Genomic DNA, 25,358 nt, shown 5'->3' with positions numbered 1-25,358 from the left:
ACCACAGGCCCCGGCGCGCCCCGCGCGAGCCGGGTTGGAGGAGGGAGGGGGGGGCTCAGCGCGCGCGGCAGCGCACGCGCAGGGCTCCCCGGCAGAGTTTCCGTTAGTTTTCCTTGGCCGTGGTGGGCGCTGCCTCGAACCGCTACAGCGGGATGGGATGGAACGGGATGGGATGGGATGGGATGGGATGGGACGGAACGGGATAGAAGCGGCGCGGCACGGCGCGGCGCCGGCAGCGGGCCCCTGCGGTCGGTGCCAGAGCCGGGTGGGAGCCAGGTCGCCCCTCCGCGGCTGTGGCGGCGCCGCCCCCGAGCCCGGGCGGCCCCCGCGGCACTTCGCGGCAGCCCCGCCCGCCCGGAGCCGCCGCAGCCCGGCTGTGCCTCCGGCAGCGCCGCCCCCGGTTCTCCTCGCCGGGCCGGGCCGGGCCGGGGCGGCGCAGCCCCCGGGGGTGTCCCCAGGGCCACGGGCAGGCCCGGCAGCGCTACAGGAAATACTTGACCTGGTGTGTCACGGCAGCGCGCTGGGCTTTGCCGCGACCGCGCTGACCTGGGAGATGGAAAGGGCTCTGGGCGTCCCCCTCGCCTCCCGGTACCCCCCACGGACGTGCGGGCGGCTCAGCGAGAACCCCGAAGTTCTCCAGGCACTTTGGGACATCACTGTCCCCGTGGGCTACTGCGCCTCAGCCCCCGCTCGCCCGCCCCTTCTAACACTCTGATGCACCCAAATCCTGCCTTCCTGCCCTGCGTTAATGATGCCACTCTTGCATCAGCTGCAAATCTCTGCACGCGAGATACTTAACAAACACAACGAGCAAAAGTACCAAATAAAACTGGTCACAAGGCAAAACTGCATCTGTAACCTCCCTCCAGTCAAAAGCTCCCTGTTAAAAGACAACCCCTAATCTTCCTGCTTGAATTTGGATTCAATTTCTGTGTACACGTCTTAAAATAATATCCGCCACTGTAGGAAGTTGCTGAAGTTTAAATTATATGCCAGACCAAAAACACTTGGAAAAGGCAAACTGTCAACAGAAATTCAAAGGCTTCCAATTCTCAGCTCAGCAAGACATAGATGGAGAAGCAGATTAGTGCCTTGTCGTTTATAGCACTCTTTGTAACGTACGTTTCTCATTTCCTTCATCTTACGCTCCTGAGGCCTGGCCTAAAACCCACTGAAGCTGGGGGGAGCTTTTCCGCTTACTTCACCCTATTTTGCATCAAACCTTTACACAGTGCAGCTGATAGGGAGTGTCACCACATCTGTGCACTGACTGAAGCCAGTTTATTTGATAAATAATTAGCCAGCAGCTTCTTGTCAAAATCTGGGACTATTTTAAACTGAAACTGTAGCAGTCAATGGTTGATTCTGCTTTTTACTGGTTTCGAATGACAAAAACCACCCTGGGACTTCTTAATGCACCACAGACTCCAACGTTGTCTTCAAGTCCCCTGTCGGGGCTCTCCAGTCGACTCTCCAATGGCAGTTTCAGTACCCAGAGCGTCACCAACTCCCGAGGCTCCGTGCATGGGATCTCCTTCCTTCTGCAGATTGGTCTCACTCGAGAGACTGTCACCATTGAAGCTCAGGACCTGTCCCTCTCTGCTGTTAAAGACCTTGTGTACTCAATGAATAGAGGATGTTCTTGTCAAAGCTCTGCACCAGATAGCTGAGCAATCTTTGTTTCCTTTTTCCTCTAAAGTGGGACTCCCACAGACCAGCACTATAAACACAGAACTTGCCTCCATAAACATGATTTTTGATGTTCAGCACAGCAAAGAGTCATACTCTAGTGTATTTGAAGTGCAGCAAGCTCCTCACATTCTGAGTAACAGCCCTAAAAATAGCTGTTTATGGACAATACCAGATGGATATTAGGTATTATCACAGTCACTGGGCAACGATTATACTTTGTAAAGAAGCTCAGCTTTATACCATCCAATAGGGTTGGTGCCATTTAATTTGCTGCCCTAAGCCATAATATCTGCTTTTTCACAAATCAGAAGATGGATTAGTTAGAATCAATTTATTACAAAACACAGAAAAGCATCAGCCAAAATAAACCAAACTGCTGTTAAGTATTTGTGCGGTGTTACTGTCTATCAAACAAATATTCCACAAGTATCCAAAACCTGTTCTGTTTGCAAAGATCTCTGCATAAAACACATCTGAAAGCAGCTCTGCATTCAGCATCTTTGCATGGAGCAGCACATACATCTGTGCATATGTACAGCTGACTTTATGTGACTGCATAGCAGCACCATGGCAGCATTAGCCTTGTCTGCAGTAATTGACGGGGCAAGCATTCGGGTTTGTTATTTTTATGACTACCATAATTAGTGATTTCCTGCGGATTTCATCAATGTTCTTTTTTTTCTGAGCCCACATCATTCGCTCAAATGGTTAGCTTGTTTTCACAGCTCAGCTTTCCCTGCTGAAGCCAGCTGCACTTTAGAAATCACCCTCTCTTACATCTACAAGATACCAGGAAATAAGGGTAACTTTTATTGTATTTATTTGCTTTTATAAACAAAAATTGTTTTTTTCATTCTGTATGGACCACAAGGTCTAAATAGACAAACTGCATTTGGACAACTGTTTTATAACTCTAAAAATGCATCATGTTTTTCCAGTTAAAAATAATAACATTAGCATTTGGATATTTTGTATCTGAAAATGGATACAGTATATTAATTTCTCTTCCCCAATCTCATGTTATATTTTCATGTCATCTAACTGGGTTACAAAGAAGGCAGTGTCTTGGAAGACTTGAGTGGTTCATTTGTCTGTGAAATTCCATAAGCATGTGCTGCCATGATTATTTTTTCACTGCTTTTGACACTGATGCTGCATAGCAGATGTGCCCATTTAGAATTTGCGAGATTTGTAAGAAATGCTCGAAAAAAAGAGGAAATATCTCTATGGACAAAATATAAAAATCCGTTTTATTTTCCCTTTTTTTTTTTTCTGCAGTTCATTGTCTCATTTCTTCTCCTCCCCACCTCCACCTCCCTTTACCCTCCACCAAAAGAGAACTGAAAAAGAGTTAGGAGTTCAGGTTTGGTTTGGACAAAATCCTGAAATGTGGATATGTCTCTGAATTACCTCATCGTCTTGGTTTGAGCCCTTAGTTGAACTTTGTCCTAAAATCCAACTCCAACAAACCAGTGAAAAGTTTAGTACAGGCTTAAAAAAACATGGAATCAAAATTTACCTTGGTATAAACACTTATTTTGATAAAAAAATACATACTTATATTATAGATTATATGTAATTGACCTTTTGGAATTCACTTACCCCTACTAGTTTAAGAAATGATCTCACAGGTCCTTGCATCTGCCAGATGGATAGCCTCATTTGTGCCATATATGTATAATTCACTGCACCAACTGTGAAATAAAGCTATTTCCCCCAATAAGTTTTACAGTTAATCCGCACATTTGACTTATTAAAATTCCATCTGTGAAAATATTAGCCCATAGAAACAGAGTCTCTTAAACCCGAATCACCAATACTTCCGCAGCCTGATAAGGGCTGTTCCAGACCCTATAGAGATCAGTGGTGGAGGAATTAAGCATGATGAACAGCAGCTCAAACCCAGAGGATGCACATGAGCACTGGACACCTGCAGACCCTTGTGCTTCTCTGTGAACATCAGCCCCACTATCCTTTCCCTCTGCTCTGCAAGAGCTGTCTATGGATTTCTGAGCCTCCAGCAGCCCAGGCTGCCCAACACTGGACATCCCAGCCTGTATATTCTAACTGCTGGCTTACCACTGCTGGCAAATGAGCTGCAGCTCAAGCACAAAATCAGAGGATCATAAAATGGTTTGGGTTGGAAGGCACCTTAAAAATCATCTCATTCCAACCCCTCTGCCATGGGCAGGGGCAACTCCCACTAGACCGGGGTGCTCACACCCCCAGCCAACCTGGCCTTGAAAATTACCTTGTATTAGGTGGATTCAAAACACAGCACACCACACTTACTCTGCTCTCCCTGCCTCGGGCCTGACAGCTGAATGAGCCAAGCATCAAAACCGCACTTGCAACAGTGGAAGGTGCAAGAGTTCCCCTTCTGGAGAAAACTGGTATGCATTCAATCTGCGGCATTTGGCAGTGCATTTTCCCAGAGTTAATAGTCAAGAGCATGTGGCCTCAGCTTCTGAGAGGTGGTTTGGGATGAAACGCTAATATGTTGGAGAGACAGCAGAAGAAGAAGCTTTTGACACCACTGTCTCTACCGTCTGTCTGTCGGGGCTTCAGTAGATGGCACTGTCACTCCAACTGGGGCACAGGAAGGGACAGTGTTCAGATTATGCTGTCATAGATTGTGTATGCTTTTCTTCAAATAATCTACCTTCTTTTTTTTTCCCCTCTAGATGACATCTGATTATAACTATTTGATTTTTCAGGGTAAAACCCAACTATTTAAAATGTATAAAATAGAACAGCTGAACACTGAGCAATTTTTTGACACCTTTTCAATTAGGTGGTATGGAATAGACCTAAACAATGTTTTTCCTTTATGAATCCCTTGAAAAAACTAAAATTTCCATCAACTTTGATTATTTTTTTAAATAAATGCATAATTCTATTTTCATCTCTGAAGTGTTCCAAATTCTGTTACATTTCAATGGATGCTTTTTTTCCCCTCAGTTTTCTTTATGTCATTAAGCAAAGAACTTTCTGGGGTAGTTATGGGATGGAGGGAGGGGATGTCTCCACTCCAAATTTTGAAAGTAACGTCTTTTAAAAATACCATTCACTCCCTCTATGCATCTGGCCCAGCAATTAGATTTGTGTTCCCCATGCAGGTGATATTAACACTGCCTTAATCTGACTTTACACTTGCCAAATTTGTAATCTATCAAAGAACTGTAACCCCCGATGCAACCACAATCCCTTAGGGAAGAACAATGTTAGCTAGTCCTGACTCAAGCTTGTATTCTTGTCAAAATTCTCCTGTTGCTATTGTATTTCTTTTTGTTTTCTGCTAAATTGTGTGAGAACTCTTGCACATCAGCCAGAAATTTTGTCCAGCATCTGGATTATATAGTCAACCACAGGAAATCTCATGGAGGGGAACAGATTTTTGTTCCATTGTGTAGTCCTGTTGGGATCACAGTCATCTTGGTAGTTGGATTTGGACTAATTCCCATGACTTGATCTCTGCTGACATGCCAGGACTTTTGCCTAAAAATCTGGAAACTGTGCTAATATTTCTTGGTAATCAAATGATTGCCTATTTCTCCCTATTAGCCAGTGAATTGGCTTTGCATTTGGAACAAAGCTCCATATGGAATTTTGCAGGGGAAGAAAAAAAAGGCATCAATTTAAATTAACTCTTTGTTTTCCCAAATAGGAAAGATTTGGATACAGCCACATTCTGAGTATCAGGTAGAAGGATGCTGAATCTATAGTAAAGCTGTCATCACCAGAGATGCCATCTGTATGCTGGGTGGCAGATCCACCACCTTTTCTAGGAAATCTGCGAAATCTGGGTCAACAATTTGCAAATCACAAATTGCTCCATTTCTCTAATATTACTCTCACAGACACTTTAAATACTTGCAAAGCTGTGGTTTCAAGAATTTGACTTTCCAGTAAGACACTGAAGACAAGCAATATGATGACTCCTGCTCACTCCCTCCTTCATTTTATTCATCATTTTTATTCTTTTAATTAGTTTTAGCATTAAGCCAACTTTAAGAAACATGTAAAAATTGGAGACTTCAAATGGAGTATCTTTGATGCAGAATAGTCAGATGGTTTTTTATATTGTAAAACAAGGACAGTGATGTCAAATAACCTAAAGAAGATATCATGGGCTCAGAAACTTGTATCTTCAATTTAATAATTTTAATTGTATGTATGTATGTATGGCCAGACTTCGCGAACGAAGATTTGGGCAGGGCTCTCCCCACGTGGGTGTGCCCTTCCAGCCTGTGCAGTGGATTTTTTAGGTGAGGCACAGCATGCGCAGAACTGGCCCCACCGTTTAAGTCCTGAGGTCCATTTGCCGCGGCCGAGCAAGCTTGGACAGTGACAGTGAAGTCCTCGGGACTGTCACAGCACCCGGTACTAACCGGGGCTGACCCTGCTGAGCATCCGAGATGTGACGCGATGGGATGGCAGGGAGGCATTGAACTGCCAGGGGACGGTCCCACTGAGACTCGAACTCAGGTCCTTGGGATTCGGACTCCAGATTGCTTTCCTTTGCATCACGGGACCGCCCCAATAATTTTAATTGGTCTACTGCAAAATGCCGCCTCAACCACAGATTTTGCTTCATCGGTAGTTGGTAGTATAATTACCGAATTGAAAACGCCAGAAGAGTGGATTTTGATTCTAGCAAGTACGGTTGTTTTAGGCCTAAAAAAGATATTAAAACAAGCTTATGAAGTAAGGAATTAAACCCCTTTGCAATTCTCTAGGTCTTTGCCCTATCAGACCCTTCACGAATATCCGTTCCGAGCTGGCCATCAGCCACGAGCGCAGATCCCGGCGCATTCCCAGCGGGCGCCCGAGCAGCGCCGCAGAGCCCTCTCTCCCTCCCTCCCTCATTCCAGCGCCCGCAGCTCCCACCGGAGCCCGAACGCGGTGCGATCACGCGGGGCCCCCGAGCCCCAGCCCACCCCAGAGCTGCCCCTCGCAACACAAAACCAGCTTTCAGGCGAAAGCCGCAGGCTCCGGCTTTTCCCACGGTGGGAATCACGAGTCGCTGCGCGCCGCCTCTGGCAGCGCGGCGGGAGGAGGGAGCGGGGAGGGGGCCGCGGCGCTGCTGACGTTCCGGAGGGCACACAGGCTGGGGGAGGCTGGCAGGGCTGCGGCTGCATCAGCCAGAGCTGCTCCTGCCGCAGCCTCCTCCTCCCTCCCTCCCTCCGCCCGTCCCTCCTCCGCCTCCACCTCCGCCGGCACAGCGCCGGCTCTCCCCTGGCCCCCGGCACTGGGAGAGGCGGAGGGCAGGGATGGCGACGGGCGTGGGATGCGCTCCCCGGCTGCTCGGGGCGCTGTGCCTCGCCGCCTGCCTGCACCTGGCGCTCGGGAGGAACGCCGGAGCACAGTGGACCTTGGAGAAGGTGGGTCGTGTTTGCGTTTCCGAGGCGCTTCTTTCCTCTCCTCTGGCGGAGGTGGGGAGCACCTTCCCGGCGGGCTGGGGTCGGCGGCTGGGCAAGGGTACAGCCTCATGCCCTCCTGCCCTGGGCGCGAACATGAATTTGGGCTGGGGGTCGCCCTTGGCGCTGGAGCCCAAGGGAGCCGGTCCCGCAGGTGAGGATGGGTGACACGGCTGTCCCCATACTCCGAGTTTGGGAGCTGCAGAGAATAAGCCTTCTTTACAGGTTTGTCGACTCGGCCAGATCGGGCAGCAAGAGCAGTAACTTTTCTCAGGGGCAGTTTGTGAATTTAAGGGGAAAAACCCAAACAGGATGAGAGGGATCAAAATCTGAAATTATATTCTATATAACATTCTACTGTACTCCAATTTTCATTGTGATTACGGTGAGTCAGAAGATAGTGTCTTAGTTTGAGAAGACAAATAGCTCTTCTGGCAGTGATGCGTATGTATCTAGTAAAAACATGTTAGGGGCAGTGCTGATAGCCACTACAAAATTGTTTTGAAAGAATATAATACTTGAATACATTGTAGACCCATATTATATTGTTTCTAATTCAAAGTGGTGTGTGAACTACTCAAAAAAGCTCTCAAGATAAGGTTTAATTAAACAGTAGTAAGCCTTGAACCACAGATTTCTCTATGTAACAACTCTTAGTTGTCCATTATGAAACATTAACATAGTTTCTTTGTGAAGAACTAACCACTTGAAACATAGGAAAGCTTATAACTGCAATCAGATTAAAAGTTTCAGGAATTTCCAAACGCAAAATATACATGTAGGGCCCATCACCTGCTGTTTGTAGAAGAGCTGAACTCAAAGTTCAGTCAGAAGCAACTGAACTCCACTAATCCAGTGCACTGTTTTCTTCACCAATAGATCAGAGTCCAGGACAAACTGGCAAAATGAGGCTTCCCTCATACTTTTCCATTTGCTCCCCCTTAGTCATTCCTTTCCTCCTTGATTTTATTCACTCCCTATTCAAGCAAGTGTTGGGTTGGCTGTTTGTTTATGAGATACTTTATCATTCTGTTCTATTAATTATATATTATTATATATGTGTGTATAGCTCATGTATAGACTACATATCTGAAACATAATACATCTATATTATCCATAACACATGTATATGTACCTGTATACTTAAGAGGCTAATTCTTCAGTCATACTAGTCAATAAACAAGCGTGTAGCCCCAGAGCTTCTTTTTTTTGGCCATTTTGAATCCCACCAATTCACTCTTTAGTTCATTCCACTCCCACTAGTCAGTCTATTCGCCAGTGCTGTCAGCAGTACCATTTAACCACAGAACCATCACATCTCAGCACCTCTGCCTGTGAACACACTAAGCAAGAACCACTTCCTCTTTCTCATCAAATTGTTGTCCCTTGACAACTTTTGTTCTTTATCCCTGAAGGAATGTGTGAGCCAGAAGTTCCAAGTCCTACAGGTGTGTGGGCTACTTGTAGAACTTGAAGTCTTGCAGTTTTATGCAGTTTAGCACAACAGGTTTAGTGACAATCCTGTCATAAATACATTGTTCTCCCTCCCTGTTGTGGCAAAATAGGGATTGACCAACACTGTAAAGAATGAGTCACCTACAGATCTCACTCTGCTTATTTCATAACCACTTTTGTAATTACTTTCACTTCCCAAATTTGAAGCTATCTCCATTATTTAAAATGGAAATTCATTCCTCACTTCTGAAGTATTTTCATTCATTTGTACTTTAAAAATGTTTCTTTGCAAAGTGATTTAGTGACCCCAGTTGCCAGGCATGCTCTACAGCTGGAAACAAGACAATTCCCCATTCTAATTGAACCCTTCACTTGTTCAACCGCAGACATATCTTCTGACCTTCTTTAATTAAATCATCCTCCTATACTCTTCTGAAGCACATAACTTTAGCTTTTCTCTCTCCCCTTACAGTCTGCTCCTCCTAAAGAGAACAACTCCCTGACAGCATTTTCTCTTGTCTGTGCTTCTTCTACACTGGTCTCAATTACACCATATTAAACTTCTAGTCTTTCAAAAGATAGTTTTGCAACTTCCACAGCACAATTTACAAACTTTAAAATTTCTTCTTTGTATTAGACAAATTGCAATTTTTCTTTAACCCATGTCTACATTTGCCAGCATTAAAAATATTAACTGCACGTCCCAAAATTTGGTTTCCTTACAGTTTTAAAATTCAGCTTTAAAAACTGTATTAAAATTGGCAAAATAAAATCCAGTGTCTTTGTATCACCCCTCTGCTTAATTTCACTAGTAAACTTAGGTGGAATTAGAGGAAATGTCCACATGTAGATAAACAGCAGGGAGATGAGAGAAGGGTAGAATTAAATGTTTACAGTAAGGAGAAGAAAACACTTATGTTTGTACCTGCTTTGCTCAATACACACACAAATGAAGCAGAAGAGAAGTCAAATAGGGAGACAACCCCCCTTTTTCACAACATTCATCATTCAGGGTAATAACAAGTCATTATACCTCACTGTCAAGGTCAGTACACTTTCTGGCCAGGTCATGAGTTTTAGGTGTTGTTTCAGACACATGTGAAATTACACACATGAGTAAGTGGAAAAGGAAAGGGAATGATTATTTTTTAACACATACAGTGATGGGGTTAGACTACAGATATCTATGAAAATGTCAGTTTGATGCAGCAGCAGTCCCAATGCAAGTCAGCTGTTAAAAACAATTTGAAGAAAGAAAAAGAACAAAATACCATTATCCTACAGTATAAACTATGGTGTGCTCATGTTCGTTTCTCTCCCTTTGTTCATCTGAAAAAGGATAAGGTAGACAGGGTACACTGAAGAATAGCAAGTCTGATCAATTCTTTAAGGCAGTTCTGATCAAAGAACAAATAAAGAGTGCAAGATTTTTCATTAGGAGAAAGACAGGATTAGAGGGAAGACCCTATGATATAAATAAGGAATGGATATGATAGGAGCATCCTATGATAGTGCCTAAAATGGAATCTATAAAAACAGGAGTGGTTCAGGAAGTTCCTGAGGAGACAATTGGTAAAGATCGGACAGGTTCAAACCAGGTGTCCAAAAGGGCATTTGAGATATCCTTGGGGATCCCACCTGGCATTCAGTGACCACTCCAGAACCAGCACAGGGTGTTGACATGCAAGACGTGCATTTGCCAGCCCCATGAGGATATCTCACACCCTCTGGGTCACCTGAAATAGCCCTAAAAGTCCATGCTTGGGCAACAGCAAAGAAGTCACATGGGAGGTACTTAATATGCTCCTGGTTGTCACAGGACACAAGCTGTCAGTTCTGAGGTTAACCCATGTGCCACCAAGCTGATGTACAGACCCAAATGTGCCAGTCCATGCTGTGTAGCCACACTCATACCACCAATGTGGACAGAGGACACAAATGACACAGCTTCACTCTCTCTGGGACTGAGTTACCTTATGCCTTTCTTTGCAGTACTGCACCTCATAATATAGACACAGCATAAAGCTAAATATTATTACGGCCAGAAACAGAGCTTCTGGTGTTTGTCTCGATAGAAACTTCAGTTGAAGGTGGCAGGATTGCAGACATGACTGCATGTATATAGGATTAAGATATTAGGACACAGAGAACCCATTCATGGGTTAAGGTTTTACAGCTGGCTAGTAGGTAGAACTTTCCCACATATTTTTAATACTAGCCTGTTTGGCATAGACATAAAAGTCACAAAGCAAATAATTTCTAAGTCATAACTTTTTAAAATTCTTCTGTGAGTAAATCAAACTAGCACAATATATCACATTTACTGTAATTCTGAAGAAAACTGTGGTTAAAAAGGTCTAGTAACAGCAGTCTTCCCTTTCTCTGCCTTCTACAGTATTCTCACCAACCAAGAATTTTAGGTTCTGATGCTATTCAAAAGATTGTGGAAAACACAGATGTTTCTGAAATGTGGCAGAATGATTTGCGCCCTATCCTGATAGAAAGATACCCAGGATCACCAGGAAATTATTTCGTTCGACAGGTAAGACAGCACTTCCTGAAAACCTCTAAGAACATCTATTATTTATATTCTGGCAATGCTTTTGGTGACCACTAAAGGGACAGTCACATTCCTTTCATTCAGTAGGATGAATTCTATCATTGTTCAAGTCTAGACTGCATAGAGCCTACATGACACAGCTTGCACTTTAGCTAACATAATTTCCCAGGGCTGCATAGCATAATGAAAGAATTTTTTTTAATTTGTGTTTTAAATTAAAAAGCTTGCCTCAGGTTTGGTATGCTGTGCACAACACAACCATTGTCCTTTCCATCCATGAGCAAGTTTTTGGTCACTAGTTCAATCCCCTGAGACCATACAAAGGGATAAAATAAATGACACACCCACACCTTTTTCCGGAGAGGTCCTGCGCTGCTACAGTGCTCTGGAGTGTTGCTTCAGATGGGTGTGTATACACAAAAAGTGATCAGAGGGCCCCTAACGGGCAGGCAGGTGAAATGGTCAGCAGGAAAAAGTGCAGCACTGGTCCATGTACCACACTGGCTCTGCTGGCCCAAGCACAGCTGTGTGCTAATGCTGGGCTAACATGCCCAGGCTGCAGCTGGCCCCAAGCCAGTAAAGGCTCCAGCACACCATCTTTGAGCCGCAAGGAGTTGCCACACAACTGGGTTCCTGCCCTGTTGGCACCTCTGCTCTGTGCTCGCAGTATGGCTTCTTCAGGACAGTGGGCCATGCTGGCTCTGGATTACATTAGCCAAGCAGGGGACAAACAGTGGTACAGCTCAGTTTACTAGAAGACATTCACAACATCTCACTAGCCTTTATCTACCCTTTAGGCAGTGACTCAACAGCTCTAAGAGAGCTCTAACTACAGTAAATTATTTGCCACTCTGGTAGACTGGAAAAATGCAGCTTTTTTATGTTTTGAGTTGCATGTCTCTATAGATTTAGTTTTGTGGTTTCTTTAGTGATACTCTGGAAAGCAGCCAAATGAAAGGAGGAAAAGGAAGAAAAACAAAAAAACAGCTGAGCCTAGGCTAGAAAACCACAAATCATGTTCAAAATAGCATCGTCCTTTTAGAGGTAATGGCATGTATTAAATGAGACCCCCCACCAAAGCTAAAAAAGAAGAGTCCCCCATTCTCAAAGCATAATGGAGTTTGAAATGGGTGACACTTCTTTGTTGAGACACAGAAGAAGCATCAGACTCCTTTAGGGGGAAAGGCTAGTGCCAGCCATGGCTACTGCACACAGGAAACTCCACCCAGGCTTATATATTACCCTTAATCCATAAGAGACATCCTTTCCTCTGCCTACTCAGAGCTGACAGACTATATAATGCAGTAAAAGTTTTCAGAGGGTGACCACAAACAAAATGGAAGTTTGTACTAGCCTTAAAGTCTGTGGCAACATTCCCACTGACTTCACTAAGAGCAGAACAAGTCTTCAAAGTCTACTTTCCCCTTAGAGGCTTTTCCTAATGTTTTCTTAGAGAGGAATCTGCCTTGAAGAAGCACTCCAGGGACCCATAAAAATAAGTTGCTTAACAGAGAAACAGAGATGTCCCTCTAAAAAGAGTTGGCCAGAACTCTGGATGAAGTATAACTGGGGTTGTTAGAGGTATTCTTTCCAGGTAGGAAGATACCTAAGATGAATTATCTCTTTTATAGATTCACTGTCTTAATTCTTATCTTTACATGAGCTACACTTAAGAGGATTTCATTTTCAAAATGTTGTTCTGAAATGTTTAATTCAGTCTTCAAAGGAATTAAACCATCTCTTATAGCCTTTTAAACAATTTATGTCACTTAAAGCCAGATTTCTCACAAAAGCTAAAAAACCCAACCATCTCTCACCAACCAACCAAACCAGCTTTTTTTTTTTTTTGTTATACTGCTGTGATATCTCTGTGTGGTAATTGTCAAAATACCCACACCAAGGTCTCTGCAGCTAATTCTGACTTTTAATTTTAGGACACAACTGAGTTTAGATTTGAAGAGGTAAAGATTAAATCTGCCCTGGTTACACATGAAAAAAACACTGGCCTGGAAACTTCAGAGACCAAGATCTTAATGTGTCCTATTAATGGGCCATAATTCAAAACACGTTCGGGCTCCAAAGACAGGAGTCAGAAGGGGAAATGAAAAGCAAGTGAGCCTGTCAAAGGCTAAGGTAGCAAAGTTGTTGCTTATTTTATATAGTGACATTACATTTTCTGCCATAAAATTTATCCCTTAAAAATACCATGAACTTACAGAAATAAGCCTAAGTGCCACTATTAATTACTTAATGACAATTTGTCTGCAACATCTTTCTGAAGCAAGCAATATTAATCTGATTATTTTTTATAATTGCAGCATATCAAGCACCGTCTTCAAAGATTAAAGGCTGGTTGGGAAATTGAAGAAGATACATTTCAGAGATACACACCATATGGATATCAAACGTTTTCAAATATTATCAGCACTCTTGACCCCTCTGCAAAACGCCATCTAGTACTTGCTTGCCACTACGACTCAAAATACTTTGGACAACAATGGCAGGAGAGAGTATTTGTTGGAGCAACTGATTCAGCTGTGCCTTGTGCTATGATACTGGAGCTGGCACGTGCTCTGGATAACAAGCTGCAGCTAATCAAGGTAGTGTGCTTGTTTCTTTTACATTTGCTCTTGCAACAGCAATAGGACTTAGGGCACTGCCACATTCTTTCCCATGGCCTGCACGCCTGGTCCTCTGGATTTTGAGCCTGTAACAAAACTTCCATGGACTTCAAGAAGAACAAACAGAAACCTGTATATACTGCTTTAGAGTACATTAAAATTTCTTATAAAAGGGGTGGCTATCTAAAAATTATGTAATAAACTATATAAAAATAACAAATATTACACCAATAATACATGTTTCATAGACTTGCTACTTTCTCGTTAAAATGCACAGAACCCTACTCAGAAGTTCCTATCATATCCAGTAACATCTAGAGCCACTGACAAAGTCTTGCTGCTTTCTAAATCTTGCATTTTAAAAATCTCTCAGTTGTATTCTGCTTAGGGACACAATTGGTGTGCAAGAGAGTTACACTCAGGTCCCCCCATCCCATAAGGATTGCAGGACTTTTTCTTGTTTTCTTTTATCAATTTGAATAGTTTAAGTATGGAAAAAATATAATAGTATCAGTCTGTGCTACCTGTGCTATGAAAATCTGCTTCAAAGTGCTGCAATTTCTAGTCACAAAAATGTGTTGAGCCTACAAACTCTAAAAGGTTGTAGGATTACAAAATTTGTGGGATTATGGATTCATGAGTGCCATCTACTGGTTCAGTATTCACTATTTACAGAAAAACAATTCTTGTACACTTACAGAGCTTTCACAAAAGGTCTCAAATGTGAGACACTTTACAAAGTGTCAGAAATACACTCAGCTCAGGTATTATGATTATGTGACAACAGTAGTTTTGAGAAACTGATTTGATGCCTTCTGATATGCAAAATGTAAGAATAAGAAGATTAAGAATATGCCAATAATTTTGATCACAAAACAAAACACTCTTGTAATACATATGCTTTCATTTGGAAGCTTCATTTAGAATAAATTTGCCTGATGGTTATTCATGGAACAACTTGCACACTGACTTTAAAGACTGGCTTTTTTCACTAGTAATACATCATTTTACAATGAAAATTGTTTTATCGTGTAGGATGACAGCAATTGACAAAGAGGCAATTAATTACTTTGCACAGGCTACCATTTGTACAGGCTGTTAACAAAATATACTTTGGGATCCATCTGCTTAATACATTAGGGTTGACATTAGCTATGACATTTTTGCTCTACTCATGGTAGCACAACAGCCGGTGTTATGTTTTCAGACACATCTATTCATATTTTGATTTGAAGCTCTGATTTTTAGCTTGATGTTTCTCCAGTTATATAGAGTAAGTTTAAAATTAATAGGCAAAGGCACCTCTCTACTGTTAAACAGTAATAGTAAAAATAATACAAATACTACTAAAACTCAGATGGCACTGAGAAAAGTTTCCTCCAGAATGTAATGCAAAATGACTGCTGTCAAAAGACCTCTGTCCTGTGCAAAGGACAAAGGGCAGCAAACTATTGCCATTAGAGAAATCAATATATCACTGTGAGCATAATCAATGTCATCTTGCCTGTGTGAGCGACATTTTAGAGAAGTTTTCCACTACTGTTTATATTGGATCAGCTCCAGCTAGCTGGGAGTTGTAGCCCATACAGGACATGACTGCTGCCAGTGACTCCACCTTTTTAACCACATCATGCAATTTCACTTGAAGTAGTGTTAATTCACAGGGGTTAAAATATTTATAGCAACTGCTAAGACAGCAGTTCCCAAAACTGTTCACTTAGTGGAACTGGACTGAGTTTAGCCATGTTGTTGTATTAGGAACATGCAGTTTAAACAAGGCTTCAGATAGTAGACAGAGAGAGAAGGGGACATGGGAAAGAAATTTCACAGATGTCTCTTTTGTGACCTTGAATACATTCATCATATATATTCTCAGTTTTTTTAGTGCTGTGATATTTTTGGTTGTTGAAAGGGAAGGGCATATCTACTCCACTCCCTGCGCTTTGGTTTTAGGGTAAAGTTGCCTCAGTGATTGCAAGTTCCCCTGGATAAAAAGAAATGGTCATTTTTCTTAAGAAAGAAGAATGGCTCTTTGTCCCTCAAAGAGCTACCAACTCCACAAATACATAATTCCCCTCCACTGATGCACAGCTGTAGCAATTATATCAATTCCTGTGGCACAATAAAGTAATAATACTAGCACTCTATCAGGTGTTGTTACTGACATGTCTCCTCATTACTTGAGATAATGTTTCTGCTACCTGGTTTTACAGACCTGTCTCAACACTCAGCTCATGTCTGCTAAAGTCTTTTAACCACCAGAACCAAAATTATATAAGACTGGAGAATGTGTCACTGTGCTACATAAATCGCTACTATTATTGCATTGTTTAACAGCCAAAGGAAGGTTTGCATAGGGGACCTTGAAAATACACCCTTACTGATAGTGCTTATATGGCTACAGTATTTGTCCTTTATTGAATGTTTGGGCCTGAATCAGTTATTTTACTTTTAACTTCCTTCAACAGACCAGCTCGACTTCAAGACCAGACCTTTCACTTCAGCTCATTTTTTTTGATGGTGAAGAAGCCTTTGTCCGGTGGTCACCTTCCGATTCCCTCTATGGATCTAAACACTTAGCTCAAAAAATGGTGTCTACCCCACATCCACCTGGTTCAAAAACCACAAATCAGCTGCAGGGCATAGTAAGTGGCTTTCACCTCCTCTATGACTAATAGTGAATTACATTTTTTTCAATATTTAATTTATAGGCAATTGGCCAAATTGCCAAGAAACCATGAGCCTCAACAAAATTAAAGGAAGAAGCAGGCTTGTGGAAATATGAGATATGATAAAAAGGAGAATTGGCAAGAGCCTTTCAGTTGAATCTGCTTAGACCTGTCCCATGCAAGTATGAGGAGTCATAGAAAAGTCAAAATACAGATTTATTGGAACGTAAACTAAGATACCCACCTTCTTCAGTAAAGATAAATCAAAGTGATAAGGAAAGAGCACAGACATAGTATTGGTTTATGAACCAATCTCCTCTGCCTCAGTACTGTTACAGCAATCTCTACTTCCCTTTGATTCCTATGATTCCTACTAACATTCTGGTTGTCTGTTCCCTTCTACTTCCCCTACTCACTGCTGAGGCACTTCTCTTCTGTCACTGCTTCTTGTGACTCATAACATGTCTTTCCCCTGACAGACTTTGTTGTTCTCAGGGGAAGAAGCAATTTCCTCTTCTTTCTCCCCACCTACCATAGTTTTTCTTTTAAAGGGATATAACACACAAACTGCAAACAAAGCAATGCAGCCTGCTTCGGCTGGAGGAACAGACAAAAAGCCTACCTTTCCCCTCCTTGGAAAGACAGCAAAATGTATCATATTGGAACCAGGGTCTGCCAGTGAATTCTGCTCAGGCACCATGGTAGAAAAGCCAGATGTTTGGTCAGAGCTAGCAAAGTTCTGGTCATGACCTGTACAGGAACCAAGAGGTTTCATTGCTGCTGCTGGTGTTGTAGTAAAGAGTTCTGTATTAAAGATTCTTTCTTCTGTAGGACCTGCTTGTGCTACTGGATTTAATTGGTGCACCAAACCCAGTCTTTCCCAATTATTTTCCAAACACTACTCGATGGTTTCAGAGGCTTCAAGCAATTGGTAAGCTGAGGGATATGGGCTTTGGATTAATTTCAACATGTAGTGTGTAGTTTCTGAATGTATTAAGTCCTGTAAATCAGATTTTTATATTAACTTTCTGTTTTAGAGTAATAATATTTACTACTGCAAGCATTAAATTTGGTTCATCTTAAACCTATATGAAGATTTTGATATTTAATTAATAAAACAATTGAGGAAAACTCCCAGACACTTGGAAGCCACAAAACAGATTCTATTACTGATTGTCACTCTGCGACTCTTGAGAACTGCTTCACTTCTGTGTTTTCATTCTCACTTGTGTAAAATGATGGTAATAGCACCAATCTTGAGGCCTTTTAAGTACTAAAACTCAAAAGGCAGTCATAAACTTCTTTTTCTTCTTCGATGGAAAAGTTTCTGTTGGAATTTTATATGTTATTTCACCTAGAAAGCAAGCCATATGCTGAACTGCCTATGTAAATAAGTGCTGTAGCCTTAAGAACTAATTAATAAGATCAGAAATGGCTGCTGCCGACTTTCTCAGCAGATGTGCATGGTCAGCCAATTATAAGGGGCTTTGTAACATAAACAACATTGTTAGCCAATAATGAGTGCCAAAGTGTCAGCACCTGCGGAAGGTTACAGTCTTAAAGATGTATATAAGTGTGTGTGCGTATGAATAAAGGGGCCTGTTGCTGCTAACTTCTGTGAAGTCGTCTCTCAGGTCCAAAAACCCGCCTCCCCCCGGTAACAAGTTTCTATGTGAGGAAAAATAATTCAAATTTGCTACCATGTCTCATTGTCCTTGTCCATTACAGAACAAAGGCTACACAACATGAATCTGTTGAAGAATCACCTTGTTGAAGGACAGTATTTCCACAGTACTTTACATCGAGGCTTGGTCGAAGATGACCACATTCCATTTTTATTAAGAGGTACCAGAAGTTCTTAAATTTTAAAGTGCATGTTCAGTAAGAAATGCATCATTTAGTGAAGGAATCCTGGTTTTCAAGCTTATTTGCCCCATATTTTGAGGCTTCTGAATCCAACTTTACAGCTTTGAAAAACCATACCTGAACAAAAGCAATAAAACATACCCTCATCATATTGCAGGAGCAGTTTCAATGGCACAGAGATAATGGAAGTTTCTGTCAGCAATAGTGTCCTAGAAAGAGAAGTGACCCTGATCCAGTGGGATATCACTACATAACACATTAGTCGGCTAGTTATTATTTCTAGGAGCAGTGAAACACTCATGGGTTATGTCTTCAAAGACTATAAAAATCTCTAAAGCTCTGTTGTCAAAGTTACAATAATGCAATCATTTGTTTAAATTTGGAGACACTGACTCCTGCAAAACCTCACATATTCAGATTAGATATTCTCCTTCCCTAAAAAGAATGGAGATTTCACAGTTGTCACCTTTAAGGATGGGAAAAGTGCAGAGTAGTCCAAGAAATATCAAAGGACACAATATGCCTGAAATCCCTTCTGGAGTTAGGCACATACCTGAAACTGTAATCTCCTATCAGCATTTTCTCCTGGCAGACATCTAGGCCACAGCCTCTGGCTTTGTGCACCTCCTTTGCCTTTGGGATGTGACCAAAGACAGGAAAGCAGTTGTAGTACTGCTTTCCAACTTGTCAAGCTACAGGTCAACTATTAAAGCACTTTTCCAAGTCTGAGATGTGGATTTGATGTCCTTTTCAGTTCAAGCACTGAGCAAAGCATCTTTAAAACTAAGGTGGGGCAAATAAGGGTAGTAGATTAGTGAACTCTTCTGATTGAAGTTTTCAACTGGACAGCAATGACTGCAAGAGTCATATTGCTACAGAAGGATTAACCAGAAAGATTAGTTCACTGATTAACACTAGTTCAATGAAAAGGGTGTCTCCCTAGGAAAGGAGGGAGGGACATTCGTATCCAGCCCCTAACTTTACCATTGCTTAGGCTCTTTTAATTACTGAGGAATGTATAATGTGCACACAGCTCTGGAAGCAGGCACAAGGGCAGCTACGTGTCTCCACTTCTAAGCAAGGGCTCTCTTCACTGAGCTATGCTTACTGTCTTCTGCTCAATGGCTCTTCAATTCCACAAGTCTTTCATTTTTCACATCAAGGCAGGGTCCAGGCCCAACAAATCCAACACAGCCATCATATGCATATCCAGGGATATAAAAAAATCCTACATGGGAGAAGCTGATAGGGGAAACCCATGACTAAACCTCAAAACCTTTTCTAATAATACATCACCTAGTGAAGAAAATGCATTCCTTAGGGGTAAACAGCTGAAAAATGAGAGAGGAAAGCAGTAAAATTGAAAAGAGGCTGGAAGAAAACAATGCTTCCCCACCAAAAACAATCAGGAAACAGAAGCTTGTTTTAATTCTTCTTTTATCTGTAAGCTGCAGTATGCATAGGTGACTTGATGCATATATATGTATGTTATATTTACATTATCTATGCAGTAATATAATCTTTCAAATAGAAGTTCCTTTATCTGAGGATAATAGTGGTTCTAGTTTACAGAGGAAAAAATAAGAGACCCTACTTTACAATTTATGGAGAGAACTGAAAAACTGCTTCCAAAATTCTCAGTCTAAACACTGTCCCAAGAACATGGTAATCAGTTTTCAGTTTGAGGAGCTGCAGTCATTTCTCAGTCCTTCTGTAGCTCCTAAACACAGAGCTCCAGATGCAAACAATGCAAAGAATATAAAAACCCCACAAAAACAAAAACCCCCCTCCCAACAAGTAGCTACACGTGCCTTAAAAATAAAAGGAGGGAAAAGCACTCAAAGGAAAGGAAGGTGGCAGTTTTAAGAAACACACAATTTAATGATGGAATGCAGTCACAAGCTTCAAAATAAGAGAAGGTGAAGGGAATTTGCAGTGACACACCCTATAAAGCAAGTTTATTAAATAGTGAGCTGACTCTATTGCTAAAATAACAACATATCAGTTGGCTTAACAGAACTTCTCTAATATTTCTCCTCCGAATTTCACTTTCCTTTTTTTTTTTTATAGGGGTTCCAGTCCTACATCTGATTCCATCCCCTTTTCCTGCAGTATGGCATACCATGGAGGACACAGAAGAAAATCTTGACAAAACCACTATCGACAATCTCAACAAAATCCTGCAAGTGTTTGTTCTGGAATATCTCAACCTGTGATAGATAAAATGTCAACAAGTTGTACCCCATATTAAATACTGTTTGCCCATCTTCACATTTGCTATTTAATTGAACTGGAGAGCACTAAAGCAAAGAAAAATATGATAGCTCTTGCTATTGGTTCAGCTGTTCCTGGCCCAATGACCCATGTAGCCAAATAATATAGCATTAAATAAGAACTATTTCAGCCTGGAAAGAATTTGATCTATGCATGTCTTACCTCTGAATAAAAAAATTTAAAAACCACAGAATTTTTTCCAGGTTGTTATCACTGACTTTTGTCACATATTATGATCGCAGGAGAGAATGCCTCTCAATTTAAGTGTTGGATACAGCTTTTACAAGGTGTGACCAACTTTTGCAATGTTCAGCAATGGAAATTTACGCCATGTTATCAAAAGAGGCACTAAAAGATCACAGTAAAACAGATTTTTACTTTGGGTTTAACTAAACTACCTCCTCCTGAAATTAGATGTGATTTTTAATGCTGTCTGCTCCCTCTCCTCCTTTCCCTACAAAGAGGGCTGCAAGGGCTCTTCTCTGCAGACAGCAGGCCACCAGGAAACCCAAATTCAACGTTTTCCCTGTTGTTTGTTGGGTACCTTTTGATGGAGAAGGGTGGTGAGGAGTGATGCTAACAGGAAGGTACGTGGGGGGTTTCCATTGTGCTTTTACTGGAACACAGGAGATGTAAACAGAAGATCAGGTGGTGTGTGGAAGCAACACCCCAGCACACATCATTCAATCATGTGAGAATCATTCACAATTTGACCCCCAAAAAACCCCAAACCCCACCCACCTGCTGTTTTTAATACAGAGCACTACAGAAATAATCATACTAGGAAAGTGATCACTTTGGAACCTATTGTTTTATCTAAATACCATTTTAAAGGCAAAGTGCTTTCAAAAATAAAATGAGTCAGAAGCAAAACAGCAGTTTAGGCACCAAAAAGATACTCAGCAATTTAGCAACCCTGTGTTTTTACATTCCTTACTGGAATTACTCAATAAATTAAGTGTAAGACTGTCAAAAAGAAAGCCTGGAATGAAATCAATGAAACCCAGAGGAACAGTATTCAAAAGCTACTGACAGAAGTATGGTTTCCACTGGTGAGAAGAAAAAGAGAGTATTTAAAGACAAAAAAATATCAAGCTGGTAGAAGATGAACTGAGAGAAAACAAGTCAGTATTTTACTGCTCTGAACTTCTTCCTTTAGCAAGTTCTGTCCTCAGCAAAGACATTTAAAAAGGCCATGGGGACTTAGTTCGGCATGTCAGATTTGGCCTGTATTCTACCAGTTTCCTAAAGCAAACATATTTCTGAGCATAAGACAATATTTACATGCATATTTTGAAGTTGTAACAGAAATTTGTACTCACAGCAACGAAAATTTGTAAAATTTTACTATTATAGGATAGCCTGAAAATTAAATCTGATCTGATCTTAGTTGCTCAAGATGAAACAAAAGCATTTTCTGTTTTTCCATCACTTTAACATCTGTGAGAAATGTTTGTTTTGTATGCAAGTTCTGAAATAGAATAAAAATTCTAAAAAATTGGACAGATGTGTCTATTTCCACGTATTACTGTACATCTGTGCAAATATATCAAAGCTATTTGAAATCTTTGCAATCCTTCTCCTCTACTTCAACTCATAAGAAAACAGTCTTAAAGCTTCTGAAGTTTGAATACTCTGAACGGTATAAGGCACCTTCTGCACTCTCCTAAGTGGCAAAAAAAGGTAACAGAATGGCTACATACAGAAATATTAAACATGAGCTTGTGTGGCTGATTTATTTCGGTGAACTCTTGTGACACTTCACAGTTTACAGGGCCTCTGAAAAAGGCAGTACACATTTGCAGTGTGCACTGCTGCCCTGCTTTTGGAAGTTACTTTAAAATAGGCTTCATTATGAAATGTTGGATCAGAGGGTTGTTATAACTGGGAAAAGCCTATTTTTTAAAAAAATCTCTATTAAGACTTAGTTGAAACCATAATTTAACCATGAAGTACACCAAACCTCTGGCATGGCAATTTTGTCACCAGGTTTTCACTTCCTGACAAGCAGCTCCCTTGAGTTATGTTTACTCAGTTCAAAGAAATGAGACAGAGTGTGGTATAATATGATTCAATGTTTCTCAAAATGTGAAGAAAATGTAAAAAGGTTTCCTTTTTTTTTTACCCCCTGGAGTTGGGGTTTTGGGGTTGGTTTTTTTTTTTGGTACAGGAAAAGAGGGTCATCTCCCAACTGGATGCAAGCCCTGGAAAGGCTTCCTTAAAGAGGGGAGGGTCATTATCTTAATAACATATATGATCAGTCATTTATTTAAAAAGAATTGTTGGAAGGAAAATTCACATCAACCCAGTAATCATGTGAATCCAAGAATCTCAGCTTGCAAAAGCACATGAACCTGAAGTAGTCAGTAAAGCAAAACCATGGTGCAGGGTGGGTTCTTGTGGCTACTAAGGCGGGGGAGAACAAGCAGGTAGGAGAAAGTCAAAGTAATTTGATAAAATACCCAGAAAACAAAAAATACAAATGAAAAGGCACGGACTGGTATCTCTTCTACTCTCAGTTTCAACACTGAATATGACTAAGTATCCAGATCCATAGGGTCTGGACAAACACAGGACAGATGTTCAATTCAGAATTTAGACAGAGGCTTTATATTGAAGAACCAGTCCCTGTGTAGTTTCTCTGTCCCTGTTGGGATGGTGGCAGCAGGGAACAGAAACAGAGAGACTTCACCTAATCTAATCAGCAGAACAGCTGCACAGGTTCTTTCCTTGAATGGGATTTGTCACATCTCAGTCAAGGGAAAGAGAATAAAAATCATCCATCCCACAAGAGGCTGTCACTGGCTTTCTCCTCCCACAGGTGTATGTGGTTATGACCTGAGTAAAGGTAATGCAGAACAGGATGAACTCAAGAGCCAACACTCAACATGTAAAGGTGCAACCCCCCATATTATGTTAGTTATTTGTATTATAATAGGTGCTCTGTCTCTTTTTTGTACCAGGACAATGCAGTTTTTCAGAAGAATCTTAAGTCTAAATAATGGTACATGCCCCTCAAACTCTATAAAGCTTGATGCATTTACCTACAAGTGAAGTTTCCCTGTTCAATCACAGTTGGAAAAACTTAAGGGAGTAATGATGCCAAATCCCCTGGTAGACAGAAATGACAGTGAGTACCAGTCCTCTTTTCTCTCTAGGTGGGACAGCACTGCTATCATTAGCAATGAACATGATATAAATTAGCAATTCTTATTCACTACATAGCAAACAAACATTTAGATTGTGGCCACTTGACAGCAAAATACAGGGAGAAAAGACAAAATGCAGTAAAAATACCTTCTGTAGAATTATTCCAAGGACTCAGTCAACACTGGTAGCAGACCCAGCAGAACAGTTCTGAAATTTGACACATCTGCTTGTTGAGTTTGATGTATCACCCAAGAGCATCACTTGAACAATCAATATGCATAAAAAGATAACTATAAAATCTTGTACACAAATTACCACTTTTTCTTTATCATTTAAGAATTACACTGATTTTATTTTCCTCATATAAAAGGACATTTTACTCTGTGTGATTTAACAAATATTCTTAATATAGTCATAACAATAAAGCAGCTAAAAAGCTGTCCTAATCTCTAAAAGAATCTTTATCATCTGCACAAGTGATATATACTGTAAACAGTCACTCTGAAAAATACTTCTGTTAAAGTGATTATATTGCACTCAGAATTCTGAGCTTCTTATCCTCCCTTCTCATTTTAAAATCAAAGATCAGCTTCATTTTTAAATAAAATGGAGTTTTAATTTTCTATTAAAAACAAGTAGGCATGCAATCAGTATAACACAATGTATTGAAAATGTCAGAAAAAGGGCGTGTGTTTGGTATGAAACTGGAATAAGGAACAATTCTCAAACAGGCCACACAAGAGTAGCATATTGTAAACATTCTGCTGGCTCTAAGGTGTTGGAGATGCTGTAGAAAATGGGGTCTAGTTCAACACCCAACAGGTACAGAGAATCTGTTCAAGTGTTCTGTACTTCAGTGAATTTCCATGCAGCAATGGTATGTGTAAGAGACTACACTGAAAGACAGGGTAATGAAACAGATGTGATTACTGAGTTAATACTGACCTCACAGAAACAGAGCCAATCATCATAAGTTAACTGTAATCTTTAAATGCAAGTTTTCCAGGTCTTTAACATTTTCTAACACAGCAATGAAATTGTCACTCTTGCTGCAAATGAGGTACAGAACCAGATTCCCTGCATGCAATTTACATGGACTGTATCCCAGTGGCAGTTTGGGCATCACCCCCAGCCAAAAATACCCCCAGAAGGTACCATAATGCAGAATGTCACCTTGCTTTTACAAGAGTTTGCAAGAATGATACCCTCCTCCATGCACTGAGTGGAGAAACACAGGTAATGGAGGGGGCGCGTGGGAAGAGGAATGCAGAGTTGTTATGCAGAAAAATCCTCAGCCAGTGTGAAGAGGCCACAGATCTTCAACATTCAAATGAAGGCTGCTTTCTCCACTCAGTTTGACAAGAGAAAGATTTCTCTATCAAAGTCATTATCTTCAGGTAACATAATATCTTTGGAGTCCCTGAGACATTACAGCTCCATGCAACCACCTCGGACAAATGGAGAGACCACTTAGTACACAGATGAACAAGGTGGAAGCCAATATATAGCACCCTGAGTTGCAAGTGGAACAATAGGAATGGACAACCCATTCCTCAACAGCCAAGAGATGCAGAAGAATGTGCAGAGGAGCAATGGTAAAACAGATACCACACAGGAGAACAGACAAAAAATTAAAGTATTTCTAAAAGGC

General features: G+C 41.2%; 1 protein-coding gene across 1 annotated transcript; it reads left to right on the top strand.

Annotated features, from left to right (window-relative positions):
• The first annotated feature begins 6,768 nt into the window (after nt 1-6,768).
• Nucleotides 6,769-22,060, top strand: QPCT (glutaminyl-peptide cyclotransferase). The gene is made up of 7 exons (XM_071575355.1): nt 6,769-7,076; nt 10,963-11,109; nt 13,446-13,727; nt 16,217-16,393; nt 17,249-17,348; nt 18,146-18,262; nt 20,354-22,060. The coding sequence occupies exons 1-7, from the start codon at nt 6,966-6,968 to the stop codon at nt 20,497-20,499; spliced, it is 1,080 nt and encodes a 359-aa protein (XP_071431456.1). The 5' UTR covers nt 6,769-6,965; the 3' UTR covers nt 20,500-22,060.
• Nucleotides 22,061-25,358: the final 3,298 nt, after the last annotated feature.

The sequence above is a fragment of the Pithys albifrons genome, chromosome 2 (assembly GCF_047495875.1).
Source record: "Pithys albifrons albifrons isolate INPA30051 chromosome 2, PitAlb_v1, whole genome shotgun sequence".
Taxonomy (NCBI): domain Eukaryota; kingdom Metazoa; phylum Chordata; class Aves; order Passeriformes; family Thamnophilidae; genus Pithys; species Pithys albifrons.
The sequence above is the reverse complement of the archived record's forward strand: the minus strand, read 5'-3'. Positions and strand labels throughout refer to the sequence as shown.